The sequence below is a fragment of the Xyrauchen texanus genome, chromosome 24 (genome assembly GCF_025860055.1).
Source record: "Xyrauchen texanus isolate HMW12.3.18 chromosome 24, RBS_HiC_50CHRs, whole genome shotgun sequence".
Taxonomy (NCBI): Eukaryota; Metazoa; Chordata; class Actinopteri; order Cypriniformes; family Catostomidae; genus Xyrauchen; species Xyrauchen texanus.
The window spans coordinates 26,417,618-26,434,658 of record NC_068299.1 but is presented as its reverse complement, the minus strand read 5'-3'; the positions used below and the strand labels follow the sequence as shown (position 1 = coordinate 26,434,658).

The window sequence follows — 17,041 nt, the reverse complement described above, 5'->3', positions numbered from 1 at the left end:
GTTAAAAAGAGAACCCATATAAAATGGTTTAGAGAGAGCACTCTCTAACATTCTCTCACTTAGCTGCAGCAAGTAATAGCTGAGAATAAACAAAACGCGGCACCTTTTTAGATGGCAGTTTATAAAAAAATTGTTAAAAGATAATATGACTCTGGTGGCTAATATCACCTTGATTAAAACTAGCTAAATATGTTATACTGTTGGTATCCATGTTTATTGTTCACAGCCATAAGGTGCCACAGCAGTATGGTTATCACTAAGTCAACCATTGTAAATTCAGAACTGACTCCTGTATTCTATTAAAACATGGAATGATACATTTGTGGTTTCACTCCTGCATTATCATGCAGGTTTGTAGGCTGTGTAAAAAAAATATAAATAAATGTGCCATTAGTTTGTTTAAAATAAACTAATTATGTTTTTTAATAACACTGACAAATCTAAGTTGATCTGACCCAAGAAATAAAAGGTTACAAATAAAATTGTGGAAATAATATTTTACAATGTAGTAACATTTAAAGGAATATTCTGTGTTCAATACAAGTTAAGCTCAATCGACAGCATTTATGGCATAATGTTGCTTACAATACATTACAACAATAATTAGTCCCTACATATCCCTTCAAGGTTATAGTGAGGCACTTATAATGGAAGTGAATGGGCACATTTTTGGAGGGTGACACTTATCATTTTATTAAAGCACTTATCTTAATTCTTCAGTTAAAACTGTATTATTTGAGCTGTAAAGCATCTTTCCAGGGATTACAGAGTTTACGGTGTCACGTCATCATGATATCCTTTAATAAAAAAGTATTCCATTTTATTACACTAAAATAATTTTAACACTCATTGTTTCCATCTTGTGAGTATTTTAAAGTGTAAGGAGTGGTCAGGGGCGAAAATGTAATCAAAATGTTGGGGGGGACAATAAACATAACAATTCTCAAGAGCAATTTTTGAAGGGGACACCAAGGATTTTTTTTGTTGTTGCCCCATTTGCATTTGTATTATTTTATTTCTTAAACAATTATTTTAAGAATATATCATTATATTATTTACAATACACATATTTTAATGATATTTTTTGGGGGACAACCCTCAGATGGCGGGGGGGTCCTGACCCCCGACCCCCGCGATTTATGCCTATGGGATTGGCCCCATTCACTTCCATTGTAATGGCTCACTTTAACCCAGATTTGAACACGAAACATCCCTTTAGAGGTCTTTACACAGACGTTTTATGTTTATCAAAGACAGATCGCATTGAAGAAGGTTATATTAACATTACTGCAAGAACATTCATTTGTTACTTTGAACAAACCTTTTAACAGAACATTAGCAAAAGTTCTTATAATATTCCTAGTTAGCAGAGAATGTGGCCAAAGGAAATTTGATTATAGTGTACTGTAGGTGTGAAGATGGTACTGGATGGTGGTGAGGATTGACTTTTGATGATAGTTAAGCTTTTGAGTCACTTTAAACCTGCATTGACAGATGATTGAATACACTAACAATAATTAAGCACCATCTAACAGCTTTTTGCACTGAAATGCCAACAACAAAGACAACATTTGAAGAGACAATTGTTGTGCATGCTGTATGAATAAAAAATGAAACATTCTTTATAGTAAACAACTATAAAAACCAACCAATTTAATTATGCAGGAGCTGCTTTGATGTTTCTTTTAATGTCTGATCAATTGAGGTGTCTTTGTTTGAAAGCAACAAAGAGAGAAGCACAGAGACATGATGGCTTAATTTGACCAAAGAAAAATGAGCTTGGAATGAGATGCATTCATTAATGTCTCTTTTCACATGTATACCATGCAAGAAAAATGAGTGGGGATTGTGCAGCGTTGCTTGTCAGAGTTTAAGTGTGAACAGAACACACTTAAAGGCTTCCTTAACTCTCTCTCTCTCTCGCTCTCTCTCACAAACACACACACACACCCCATATGTAGCCCCTCACTGGCCAGTCAGTTGCCATGGGAAACCAGCAGAGCGCATAAAAAAAAGTCCTCAAGGGACTCCTGCCATGAGCAATCCTATCCACTGAAACACACTTAGCAGTGTGTGTGTGTGACAGAATGGAGTTTCAGAGATGTGGACAGTTCGGTTTCTCACCCCTTGCCTCATAAAAGTAATAGAAGCCCATCTGTCAGCACTCTAATAAAACAACTGTGGAAAGCATTGAGGTGGTCCTGCTGTGCTCAGATATTGATCACAACACTCCAAAAATTTTATAATTATTGGGGAGTACAAATATAAATTTGAAGAACAAGGCAAAAAATATACCAATCCACACTTAAATCAAACTTCAATGGGACTCAGTTTATGATTTATGAAGGCAGTGGAATGTAAAACTTTGACCCTTTATTTCATTTAAATATTTTAACATTAAACAGGGATATCAATCATACCTGAACATGACATGGCTAATTCAAAAAGCACTATGTAAAAGTATGAAAATATATATATATATATATATATATATATATATATATATATATATATATATATATATATATATATATATATATTATAAAAAAATTTACCTCAGGCAAATGGGGTGATTCTGACTAAACCTGTCAAGAAAATATCCTGGTTCTATTTTACTTCAAAATCACAATAAACAAAGGAGAACTTATATTTTGCATATAAAAAAATTAAGCCTATTTTAGGACTATTAAGATTTTTACTTTGTAACTTTATTTTCAGGACAATTTTGCACATTTTACGACCAAAATCTCATTACCACAACATAAATAATGATGCATTATTTCAATTGTGAAGTATTTACACATCGTAGTTGTAGTCCCATTGTATTTGCTTTTATTTTTAATTAATTTCATAAAAAAATTAATTACAACACCATCTTTTTACTATAATACTGTAAAAAATTACAGTGTCACAGTAATGAAAATGATAATTGAAAACATTGGGAATAGAAAATATTTTACATTACTACAGTTTTGGTGGGTAAATAGTGTATGTAAAATCAATATTTAATCCTTTTGTTTCTATAAATTCTCCTCACTTCCCATTCTTCATGCATATCGTAGTTGGCGATATGCATGAAGAATGTGATTCGACAAAAACAAACAAAGAAAAATTTGAATGTGAAAGTGGAGATTTATAGTAAATAAAGGACCTAGACATTGATCTGTTTCTCACGAACACATCATATCGCTTCTGAAGATATGGATTAAATCACTGAAGTCGCAGTTATTACTTTTATGCTGCCTTTATGTGCTATTGGGAGCTTCTACGTTCTGGCGACCATTCGCTTGCATTGTAAGGACCTACAGAGCTGAAACATTCTTCTAAAATTCTTTGTTTTTGTTCAGCAGAAGACAGAAAGTCATATATATCTTGGATGGTATGAGGGTGAGTAAATGAGAGATTTTTCATTTTTATGTGAACTATCCCTTTAAGTTTCCTGAAAATAATGTTTCAATGCAAAAACACTTAATGATACTTAATGTAGGCTTCATTTTCTCAATGTAAAATAACATTTCAAATTTTTTGCATTGATTTGGGGTTAAACATGACCAGGTCATTTATATTGACAGGTTTCGTGAGAATAGGTCAAAATTTTGTTGTCTGAAATTTCAGCAGACATCAACAGAAACATAAGATTCTTTCGAAGAAATAGAACCTTCATCAACATTCTGTGAAGAGTGGCAAGTGATCGCTCTAGCTAGAACTAATGGTGTGAGCTCCTCAAGACAGTGAGGGGGTGTCTAATTGGCAGAGACAAAGTGAAGGTTAAGTCTCCATCTTGTGGCCATTAATCATAATATTGCCAGATGTGTCTCTCACAACCTTCCCTCCACAGCGCAATTATATTACTTTAACATTTAGCTTAATGGCAGATAAAAATGCTTTATTGGAAAGTGAAAACTGTACAGTATATTTTGTCAGTCACGATTATCTAAGCATGTAACTGAGCATAACACTACTAAATAAATCTACACCTTAATTTCCAGTTACAAGTTCAACAGTGTATATTAGTGTATACAGCATATGGCACTTTCCAGGAATAATGTACATTGATGTCCCAATTTACATTTTAAAAGCATTATATTTAACACTATATATTATGGCTGCATTCATTAACATTAGTTAAATACATAAGTTAACATGAACTAACAATAAACAATTTTACAGTATTGCAAAGTGTTCCATATAATTAACGTACCATGAAAATAGCTGGAGGTTTTAGCCTGTCCTAACTCACAACTTAAATCGTAAGGGTTTAGTCTTCTCAACTATAGCAATCAAAATCATATATTGCAAATCTCTTAATATTTACTTATTCTGTTCAGCCTACTTCAAAATTAATTGTAGTAAAACAGTTATTTCTCAAATCATTTTAAATACCAAAAATGTAATATTTAGCTGTATATACTATACTATACCCCCAACAATGAAGATGCTTTCATGCTCTCTGGTAACAAAAGGCAAGAACACACATGTAAAGTAATAAGGCATGATAAAGAGCCTAAGAGCATCCTGCTCAGTGAATAAACATCTATAGCTGGTATTCCGAGGTCGGGCAAGGTTTAATGTCAAAACTTTGCCTAATGGCATTTTTCTGTTTTAGTGCAGTTACATAATACTCTTTCTCCCCCATTATATTCTTATCTCGGTTCAGAGGTCTGACTGTTAATAGCTTTTTTCTTGGTACGAGTCTTCTGTTTAGCAAAGACTTGAATTTCATTACAAAGTATGTATATCTGCACACATTACAAATATTCATAATATATGCTAAACAGGCAACTTCATTAAATTTTCAGCAGTGCATATCTCCATCTGCTCTGGACCCATAACTGGTGAACAAACAGCATGAGCCTCATTAGAGTTTTGTAAGGATCACAGAGACAGATTCAAGAGCCTCTCATTACAGATGCTAGAGGTGTAAAGTGAGGTGGTGCAAACAGCACATTTGAGGGTGGCCTCATTATCCTGCTGTCCAGCACCAAATAAACATCCAATGAACATCAAGATGATGTTAAGAACTATTGACAAGTGCAGCCACAGTACATCTCTAGGTAATTTTAAGTGGCCCTGGCCCCCAAGCATTCAGTAAACCAAAATACTATTTTATGGCCATCACAGATTGAGTTGTGTGGTTGTCAAGTTTGATTCGGTTTCGGGCCTCTCTGGGATGGTTTCTGAACTGTTACTTAAAGCATCCGCCTATCCATTGATCAAAGACCTTTAAACTACATTAGACCCATTAGGCCTGTGACTAGCTTTTAACGATTGCCGTGCTGAAGACATGACAGGAAAGTAAATAAGTAAATAATATTGCAAGAATACACATAAAAATACATCTAAAACACACATTCTTCACACTGGTGCATTTGGCTGTCCACTTAAAAAAGCACTGCAGTTCAGTTGATCATCAGTTCAGTTTTGAGTAAAAACATATACAGAATGGTTAATTGATCTGTTTAAATCAATGAAAATGATTATATTGTTTGCAATAATAATGTTTACATCATCTATACACATAAGGCAGAGCTGAGTTTAAATTTAGCCGGTTAAAACATCAACAGTTCTTTGCTGGACCAAAAAAGACTGCCTTTCAAATCTGAGTTTGCAGTAAGTTTGGGGTTAACATGTACCTCCAGGAGAGTAATACCTGGGAAACCACCAAACAACAATCAGATTTTCAGAAATGCCTGTATTGATAACCTCACCTTAAGATAAGTAGAAAATTTCAGTTTGATTTTGAACAAAGTTCTCTTTAATAATTAATTCAATTTATTCAATTTCTAAGTGCCTACAATAACCCTTTCTTTCAGCAAAGAATCAGGTGCTACCGGAGACAGTTTGGTCTTTGATGTGACAGTACAGCATGCACCGTTTAAAGTCTAAAGCAATTTTTTAGAACTGCTGGACACTTTAAATGTCTTTGGAGCTCCATTAATTGAGTTAAATCATCTACTTTGAGTTAGACGGTTACTGCTGTATAGGGTACAGATGATAATGTGACTGTGTGAGAATTATGAAGTTTTGCTCTGGTACCAGACTGTGGAGATGAGCTAATCTATGAATAGTCTTATCTACTGAACAAGCATCTGCACTGCTCAACTCAAGAAGACTGCAAAAAAGGATCGTCAAGTCTTGAAAACTAACTGGTCTGCCAGTTGGTCTGAAGGTCTTCAAGAGACACATTTTCTGTTCTCTGAGAAACGTATTCATAGATCCTGCAAGAAAGAAAGTACTATCAACGGTTTCTTCAGTAACCCTATCATAAGGAAAAGGCTTTGAGGCAATTGAAACAAATCTTGAATTTAACTTGAGGACATAAATATTATATTTGAGGCTCCTTAAAGGGAGTCTGAAAGATCTCCAGAAGATTCTGACGATGTGGTAGCTGAGGAACCCCAAATGGTGTGTTGTGTATCTTTTTATTTTTACAGTGGCATGCAGCATGTGAAACAGAACCATATAAAGCTAGATTTGCATTAACTGAAGGACAGACTAGTGCTAACAAGGCAGAAAACAATTACCGAGAATAGGACAGGAGGCCCATGGCAGTTCTCAAACTGCAAATACATAATAATTTCATCCAAATCTTAAGTTAAGAAGCAGAAGTTCAGCTAACTGTTTTATTGTCCCTCAAACACTAAAGTTTATAAAGTAAAACTAAAATTAAATGTGCAAGTGTATGACTATTCCTATTGCAATGTTAGTGTCATGAAGTTACATGGTCCTATACACATAATATAATTAGCCATGCTTAAAATGCAACAGGAAAAATGTTGAAGCCCCCCTACTATAAATGGTTTACAAGAAGCAAGTCAATTTCTTGAAAGGAATATTCCAAGTTGAATACAGATTAAGCTCAATTGACAGCTTTTAAAATCCTGAATAGAATCCTGTATTTTGGTCACACATTATACACACAGTTTTTTGCACATATACAGTGAAATTTCTAATTTTTCACATATCCCAGCTAAGCATGATACGGCATCCCTGGAGCAGATAGGGTTAAGTGCCTTGCTCAAGGGCCCAACAGTGGTATCTTGGTGGTGATGGGGCTTGAACCCCCAACCTTCTGGTCAGTAACCCTGAGCCTCAACCACTGAGCCACCACTGCCCACTGTGGCATTGATTGCCACAAAAAAAAAAGCAAAAGTCTTTTGAAGTGTTACGTAAAGTCTTCTGAAGTGAATCGATATGTTGTTTGAAAAACAAATATCGATTCACTGCAGAAGACATTACTTGATCGGTTGAAGTCATGTGGATTACTTTGATGCAGACTAAGTGTGCTTTTTAGTTGGTCAAAAATTGGTGTCTATTCACAAGCTAAAAACCTGGGATACTTTCCTAAAAATCTTAAATCCTGTTCTGATGAAGAAAGGTCATATGCATATTGGATGGCCTGAGGATTAGTAAATTATCAGCAAATTTTCATTTTTGGGTGAACTATTGCTTTAAGCAGGTTCAAGCTGAACTAATTGGAGAAAATTGTGGAGAACTTAAGTCATCTTGAAGGAAAAATATTTGCTCACAGAATTACAGTGAGGCCTACTCTTGATCCCAACTGAAAAGTGCAAATATTTGTATAGTCTCTCTCTACTGACTATATTAATACTAATAGTGCAGGGTGCTTATTAAGGGAAGAGACGTGCAGTTTTTTTTATTTATTTTTTTACTATGAGCCCAAGATACACCTTAGTGAGATTTTGTTGTACCGGCCATTAATTAAGCATTAATTGACAATTAACAGTCCATTAACGTTCATGCAACACAGCTGGGATAAATATTGAGGCGCCTTTCAACCTTTTCATGAAATATATTTAATCAACATAAATCTATTTTTTTCAGGGTCTATATACTGTATGATCATGCTCAATCTAATCTACAAACCTAAAGAACCAATTTAAGCCAATTACATCCAGACAAGCAAAATTCATCTGTTACAGCAATGCAAAAAGTCTCCCAGTTTAGTATTATTTTAAGGAATGTACATTTATGATGCATGGAAAAATTCACAATATAAAAAAAATCTTGAATTGTCAACCCCCAAATTTAATCAAGGTAATGCTGAAAATAAGGCAGCTCTATAAAGATTAGCTTGATTACATGCACTCTATGGCCAAATACGTATCTCAATTAAATGTTGAGGATTAATTAGAATAAATGTTTATGTTCATTAGGCACTGAAGCAGCAAAGATAAAAGAACACAGAAATTTCCTTTCATCTGCCATTAAATAAATTGACATTTAAAAAAAAAAGAAAATTACATATTTTACAAACTCTGAACACCACTTGAAGGATTAAACAAGGGTAAACAAAACTATGTAGTGTGAATGTTTAACGTTGAAAGTGAAAATGTTTCTTGATGGGTAAAAGAGAACATCTGCTGTAGTGTAAGGGTGATACAAAAGTAATACTATTACAAAATGTGTGTGTAAATGTAACAAGCAGCAGAGGTTTTGTTTATTTCACAACTCTGCCTGTACCGCAATACTCATAGTTTGTGTAAGTTGATATGTGTATGTGAAGGGCTTTTGGGGAAAAGTCTACTAGCAAGAGTTTATGGTAGTATGAGTCTGTTTTTATTGCTTTGGTTTTAAGAGGCAGAGAAAGAGACAGGATGGATGGAGAGAGAGAGAGAGAGAGAGAGAGAGAGAGAGAGAGAGAGAGAGAAAGAAAGAAAGAAAAGATTCAGGCCCTTGATGTTTTTCAGACCACAAACTTGTTCTTAGTAGTGGAGCCACTTTTAGTGGCTGTGTCAGCATGAGACTGGTAGCCAATGGTCATATTCACTGGGATGCCTAATCGCTCCTTGTACACTCTCCTGCCAAAACAACACAAATGACAATTAGGTAACACTTTACAATAAGGTTCCATTTGTTAACATGAACATACAATTAACGAATATATACATATATATATATTTAAGCAATATCACACGAGCAAGTGTAAGATATGGCCCTACATCAGTGCTGATTTAGGACCATATGGCACGATTGCAAGTGATATTTCTTATATAAACAACAGTTAGTTCCGGTCCTCGAATCTGATTGGACGAGACGTTCTATGAGTACTGATGGTCTCACACCATCAGCACTATGATGCTTCACTGTTTGTATCACTCTGCTTTTGTTTGTGCCGTTCTAAACTAAAGGGCTAGAGCAAAGGAGTTGTGTTAAGAGCTGTATATGTGTCTCTTTACAGTAATTTTTTTGACATTATATATTTCAGCCAGCAGTTGGTGGCAAAAAACAATTTTTGTGTGTAATATAAGCCAGTTAGGTGGTGTGAAGTGAGTCAGCATCAGTCAGTGTTTTCATTCATCAGCACTCCGTGCTCACGTGTATTACTGCTACACTACTAAAGCTAGAAAATAGCTTTAAACTAACAACTTCAGCATTAAGGCTCATCACAGCTGAGAGACACAACAGATCGATTAATTACACAAACTCAAGGAGCTTACCCCTTACCGGAGTTTCCACACTGGAGAGGACATACTGTTAAAAACTGCGGAGGAGATTGCGGTTTCTATAGTGAATGACTCTTGCTACCACGAAATAGGGAAGAATACCCTTGCTTGGGTGGCTATTTTTCCACTGAGAACACACGCACGCACGCACGCACACACACACACATCCTTGTTTCTCCAATAACTTGACAGAAACAGCCCAAGCCATGATACTAGTTCTAAAGTGACATTTTTTTTTATTACTAACAAAGGCTTGGACACATCATTTGGTTTGAACCAGCAACAGCAGATTATGATCTGTCATGTAAGAAAGTGTGTGTGTGTGTGTGTGTGTGAGAGAGAGAGAGAGAGAGAGAGAGAGAGAGAGAGAGAGAGAGAGAAAGAGCAAGTGTGATCACCTGTTGATGATGTTGTAGTCTTAGTCAGCTTTCTGAAGATATGTAATATTGGTGAAATTCATCCTATTTTCTCAGTTGAAAAATATCCGTCCAAGCAGGTGTATACCTCCCTATATCACGGAGGCCAGTGCACAAGAGTCTTTCACTATAGAAACCACAATCTCCTCCACCATTTTGAACAGTATGTCCTCCCGATGTGGAAACTATGATAAGCGCCTTGGGTTTGTGTAATTAAACAGTCTGTTGTCTCTCAGCTATGATGAGCCTTAATGCTGAAGTTGTTAGTTTAAAGCTGTTTAAAGCTATTTTCTAGCTGTAGTCGTGTAGAAATATTAGCGATCATGTCGATGTTGAATGTAAACTGTGCTGTTGATTGTAAACACTGACTGATGCTGACTCACTTCACGTCACCAACACAAACCAGCTAATATTACACACAAAAACTGTCTTGAATATTAAAAGATTTTTAAAAATTTCAAGATTTTAGCCACCTGCTGGCTAAAATATGTAATGTCACAAAATGTAATTAAAAGCGTCCGAGTGTTGATTGTGTGAGACCATCAGTACTCATGGAATGTCTAATCAGATTCGAGGACCTGAACTAACTGTTGTATCCACCTTATTTTGCAATGCGGAAGAAGCGACTGCATTTCAAGCAAATGTGTAAAAGTTCCACTGTTATTGACGCAATGTAAATAAATAGAAGGATAATAATACCAGAATTTAGTGAAGTTTATAAACTAACACAGCCACAGGATGTACAGCAGAATGATGTGCCTAATGTCAGATCATTTTCTAACTTCAGCATTTATAGAAAAATTAGGTCCCCAATCAGCCTGATGGGCCATGCGAGGGATAAAGGCAGCTGAGACGACAGTTAGAGAGAGAGAGAGAATTACGGGCAGCTGCCCTGTATGTGGTTGTTTGTGTCTTTTTATTTAATTAAATACTATTTCTATTGTTAAGCCGGCTCTCATCTCCTCCCTTGGTACCGAAACCCTGGAGGGAGCAGGGATGCCCGCCGTAGAGTCCTCGGCATTGCGTCCACCCAGTGGAGCGCCGCTGCCATCCGCCATGGGACAGAGTAGCCCGACCACCCAGACGTGGGTAACGGCTGCCGTCTGCAAGGCGAAGACGGGACTTCCTTACCGCCTGGACTGATGGAGTCACTGCCTGGAGCGGAGGAGTGTCCCCACGTGCTGCCAGAATTGCGGTGCATTTCCTCACGGTGACGGTGCATCAGAGTACCGGTGAGTGAGAACCTTCTTCTCTCTCTCCTCTCTCTGTCGTTCCGTGTTGGCCTTTCCCTCGCCTATTTTGTTGTTTTTTTTTTATTTTCCCCTTCTGTCTCCTCCCAGGTCGAGGAAGGCGGGGATGACCAGCCGGTAGACGGGGCGCAAGACACAGAGAGGAGGGGGGGATGTATGTCATGCTGGGGGCTCCCCGGACTGAGGAGAGGAGGGGGGTATGTACGTCATCCTGGGGGCTCCCCGGCCTGAAGCAATGCCTGGAGGAGTGTAGAGTGGAGGAGGGCAGGAGCCGGAACAACGCACACCCGGTCCCAAATCAGCCTGATGGGGCACACAAGGGATAAAGGCGGCCGGTGACGACAGTTCGCGAGAGAGAATTACAGGCAGCTGCCCTGTATGTGGTTGTGTGTGTCTTTATTTGATTAAATAATATTTATATTAAGCAGGTTCTCGCCTCATCCCTTCCCATTTATCCCTCTACAGCGATAATTCATAAGCCATGCTGAATGCGAGATCTGTGTCAGTTTACTATACACTGCTAAGAAATAGAGAATGCTCTCTGACGACAAAAACAGAGAGTAAAATGCATTTATTAATTTGCCAAGATGAAACAAAAGTTAAAGCAGCATTTGCCTAGCAGCTTTCTTCTCTCTGGTGGTTGTGTAAAATTTGTGGAGGCATGTCAGACAGCGTGGAGGACTGTCCTGTCAGCACCTGAACAGTGTGATAAAACGATGGCAAAATGCGATATATGCTAAAAATATATGCGTCCAAAATGAAAATAATAATTAATGATAATAATATGATGAGCCTGTAATATAAAGCAGCATCATGAAGTAGTTTTGTATCGTATTTTAAAAGCTGGAAGTGGTTGATACCGGAAGTGGTCCAAATTCAAGGTTGATAATGATGTGCCTTAGTTTTGCTGAAAATAAAGTGGATATATAAGTGGATATTATTACACAAGCAAGAGTGCGATATGGCCCTGCGTTAGCACTGCTGTGATTCGGACTAAAGTTTGGAATAATGCACATATGTTGCTGTTTCAGAAGGAAATTGGTACTTTAATTCACTAAGGTAGCATTCATCTGTTCACAAAGTATAGTCAGAACATTACTGATGTAAAAAACAAGCACCATCACTATTTGAAAAAAGTAATTTATGATCAAACCTAGACAGGCCACATTTACAGCAACCATCACTCTTATCCTTGAGTAATCATGCTAAATTGCTTATTTGGTACCAGAAAATCAATTGCCATTATATCAAACACAGATTAAAGCTATTTTGATTGCTCTAACTAGGTCAAAAAGAGATGTGGAGGACAGATGTACAACTAAACAAGAGGATAAGTACATCAGAGTCTCTAGTTTGAGAAATAGACACCTCACATGACCTCAGCTGACACCTTCATTGAATTCTACATTCCCTGTCATAGGTCAGTTAGGATCATTATTTTAAGGCTGTGAAATAAAAAATAACAGTAGAGAGAATAACTTATTTCAGCTTTTATTTCTTTCATCACATTCCCTGTAGGTCAGAAGTTTACATACACTTTATTAGTATTTGGTAGCATTGCTTTTAAATTGCTTAATTTGGGTTATCACAATAAGTTGCTGGAATTTTGGCCCATTCCTCCAGACAGAACTGGTTTTACCGAGTCAGGTTTGTAGGCCTCCTTGCTCTCACACACTTTTTCAGTTCTACCCACAAATTTTCTATCAGACTGAGGTTAGGGCTTTGTAATGGCCACTCCAATACCTTGACTTTGTTGTCCTTAAAGCCATTTTGCCACAACTTTGGAGGTATGCTCCAGGTCATTGTCCATTTGGAAGACCCATTTGCAACTGAGCTTTAACTTCCTGGCTGATGTCTTGAGATTTTGCTTCAGTATATCCACATAATTTTCCTTCCTCATGATGCCATCTATTTTGTTAAGTGTACCAGTCCCTCCTGCAACAAAGCAACCCCACAACATGATGCTGCCACCCCCTCTCGCTTCATGGTTAGAATGGGGTTCAGCTAGCAAGCCTCACCTTTTCCCTCCAAACATAATGATTGCCATTCTTGTCAAACAGTTACATTTATATTTTATCAGACCAGAGGACGAAGATCTTCTTTGTCCCCATGTGCACTTGCAAACTGTAGTCTGACTTTTTTATGGAGTTTTTGGAGCAGTGGCTTCTTCCTTGCTGAGCAGCCTTTCATGTTCTCAATATAGGAGTTGTTTTACTGTGGATATAGATACTTGTCATCCTGTTTCATTCAGCATCTTCACAAGGTCCTTTGCTGTAGTTCTAGGTTTGATCTGCACTTTTCGCACCAAACTACATTCATCTCTAGGAGAAAGAATGTGTCTCTTTCCTGAGTGGTATGATGGCTGTGTGGTCCCATGGTGTTATACTTGCGTACTATTGTTTGTACAGAAGAACATGGTACCTTCAAGCATTTGGGAATTGCTCCAAAAATGAACCAGACTAGTGGAGGTCCACAATATTGTTTTCTGAGGTCTTTGCTGTTTTCTTTTGATTTTCCCATGATGTCAAGCAAAGGGGCACAGTATTTGAAGGAAGAACTTAAAATACATCCAAAGGTGCACCTCCAATTCAGTACACCTCCTATTAGAAGCCAATTGGCTAAAGGCATGACATAATTTTCTGGAATTTTCCAAGATGCTTAAAGGCACAGTTAATTTAGTGTATGTAAACATCTGACCCACTGGAATTGTGATATAGTCAATTAAAAGTGTCTGTAAACAATTGCTGGAAAGATTACTCGTCATGCATGAAGTAGATGTCCTAAACGACTTGCCAAAACTTAGTTTGCTAACATTAAATCTGTGGAGTGGTTAAAAAATGAGTTTTAATGACTTCAACCTAAGTGAAAGGAAACTTCTGACTTCAACTGTGTATATATATAGACACATAAATACACACACATACAGGTGCTGGTCATATAATTAGAATATCATCAAAAAGTTGATTTCAGTAATTCCATTCAAAAAGTGAAACTTGGATATTATATTCATTCATTACACACAGACTGATATATTTCAAATGTTTATTTCATTTAATTGTGATGATTAAAACTGACAACTAATGAAAATCCCAAATTCAGTATCTCCGAAAATTAGAATATTACTTAAGACCAATACAAAAAAAGGATTTTTAGAAATGTTGGCCAACTGAAAAGTATGAGCATGAAAAGTATGAGCATGTACAGCACTCAATACTTAGTTGGGGCTCCGTTTGCCTGAATTACAGAAGCAATGAGGCGTGGCATGTAGACGATCAATCTGTGGCACTGCTCGGGTGTTATGAGAGCCCAGGTTGCTCTGATAGTGGCCTTCAGCTCTTCTGCATTGTTAGGTCTGGCGTATCGCATCTTCCTCTTCACAATATCCGATAGATTTTCCATAGGGTTAAGGTCAGGCGAGTTTGCTGGCCAATTAAGAACAGGGATACCATGGTCCTTAAACCAGGTACTGGTCCTGTTGGAAAATGAAATCTGCATCTCCATAAAGTTGGTCAGCAGCAGGAAGCATGAAGTGCTCTAAAACTTCCTGGTAGACGGCTGCGTTGACCTTGAACCTCAGAAAACACAGTGGACCAACACCAGCAGATGACATGGCACCCCAAACCATCACTGACTGTGGAAACTTTACACTGGACTTCCAGCAACGTGGATTCTGTGCCTCTCCACTCTTCCTCCAGACTCTGGGACCTTGATTTCCAAAGGAAATGCAAAATGTACTTTCATCAGAGAACATAACTTTGGACCACTCCAGTCCTTTTTGTCTATAGCCCAGGCGAGGCGCTTCTGATGTCTTGTTCAAGAGTGGCTTGACACAAGGAATGCGACAGCTGAAACCCATGTCTTGCATACATCTGTGCGTGGTGGTTCTTGAAGCACTGACTCCAGCTGCAGTTTACTCTTTGTGAATCTCCCCCACATTTTTGAATGGGTTTTGTTTCACAATCCTCTCCAGGGTGCGGTTATCCCTATTGCTTGTACACTTTTTTCTACCACATCTTTTCCTTCCCTTCGCCTCTCTATTAATGTGCTTGGACACAGAGCTCTGTGAACAGCCAGCCTCTTTATCAATGACCTTTTGTGTCTTGCCCTCCTTGTGCAAGGTGTCAATGGTCGACTTTTGGACAGCTGTCAAGTCAGCAGTCTTCCCCATGATTGTGTAGCCTACAGAACTAGACTGAGAGACCATTTAAAGGCCTTTGCAGGTGTTTTGAGTTAATTAGCTGATTAGAGTGTGGCACCCGGTGTCTTCAATATTGAACCTTTTCACAATATTCTAATTTTCGGAGATACTGATTTTGGGGTTTTTCATTAGTTGTCAGTTATAATCATCAAAATTAAAAGGCATGAACACTTGAAATATATCAGTCTGTGTGTAATGAATGAATATAATATCCTAGTTTCACTTTTTGAATGGAATTACTGAAATAAATCAACTTTTTGATGATATTCTAATTATATGACCAGCACCTGTATAATAATTTTTTTACAGCATTAGTAAATCTTAATGTTAGTTAATAAAAATAAAATTGTTCATTGTTAGTTCATAGTGCATTGACTAATGTTAAAAAATACAACTTGATTTAAAAATTGTTTTAGCAAATGTTGAAATTAGCATATAGAATATAGCATACTAATTTTAACAAATGGAACCTTATTGTAGTGTTACTAACAAATATGATTACTATACTAGTTTGAGTACATGTTAATAGGGATGTCAAATTTAAGACATTTTTTATAATTGGTTTTAACAAAAATTTTTTTTACAAAACTTAATACTGAAAAAAGCATGTGGAGAACACACCAACTACCATGTGCATGCAGCCAACTTAAATTGCAATTTAAAAAATATGCTTAAGCAATGCTATTGGTATATTTTTCTTAATACATTTTCAGTCCAATGTATATTAATACATTTATTTTAGACTATGTTTAGCATTAATTTGATTAAATTATAGTTTATTTTGTAATGTTTATAATAACGTATTGTAACTGATAAAGGACGGGCAAGGAGGCGGCAGGAACCGGCTGAACAGTAAACAAAGTTTAATAAGAAACTCAACATAAAACAAACATAGACACACATGCAAAATGGCCACGTGCATCTCTCTCTCTCTCTCTCTCTCAATTCAATTTCAATTTCAATTTCAATTTCAAATTTGCTTTATTAGCATGACTGTGTAACACAATGTTGCCAAAGAATCAACATATTATATATAACTAATAAAACAAACAAACAAACAAACAAAACATATATGTATAAATCATGTCACATGTAGCATTGTAAATAGATGGATAAATACATATACACACACTGCATAAATAAATACATTGGGTCACTCTAGAGAATTAGCTGTCTCTGGCGTTGTGAATAGCTAGCACATATATAGCTGCTAGTGCAGCTGTATTATCATCTTCTCCGAGTAAGAAGGACATTTTTCAGTGTCACTCAGTTCATAGAATGATGGGATCAAGGCTTCAAATTTGGGCAGAAACGTTTCTCTTATATTGTTATATTTAGAGCAAAAGAGCAGAAAGTGTTCCTCATCCTCTATGTGCTGTAGATCACAGTGTCTACAGATCCTCTGCTCTCTCTCTGTCCATGTTTGTCTACGTCTTCCTCTCTCTATCTCTAGGTCATGGTCACTTAATCTGTACTTGGAGAGGATTTGTCTTTCTTTAAAATGTTTAATAAATAGATAACTGGCCAATTTAGTGGTTCTATTGAGGGTCGAGTAACATTGGAGTTTATTCTGGAGGTCAAAATGTGCTTTTAATGATTTATCATGAGTGTCTTTTAGATTTGTGTGGATTTCTTTAATAATAATTTTGGGGTTGTAGCTGTGGTCAATAGGGAGTATAGTCTGATGGACGAGTTGAAGAGCGAGTGTGT

The 17,041-nt window shown here is 36.9% G+C and overlaps 1 protein-coding gene across 2 annotated transcripts in view; it reads right to left on the bottom strand.

Annotated features, from left to right (window-relative positions):
• Positions 1-7,648: 7,648 nt before the first annotated feature.
• The window catches only part of LOC127618256 (eukaryotic translation initiation factor 4E-1A-like), a 16,144-nt gene continuing 6,751 nt past the window's right edge, over positions 7,649-17,041 (bottom strand). The window contains exon 7 of one of the 2 annotated variants that reach the window (XM_052090615.1): positions 7,649-8,822. In XM_052090615.1, coding sequence (XP_051946575.1) covers positions 8,708-8,822 — 115 coding nt within the window. In that variant the 3' untranslated portion in view covers positions 7,649-8,707. The remainder of the gene's footprint in view (positions 8,823-17,041) is intronic. The other variant, XR_007967419.1, reaches the window with a different exon arrangement.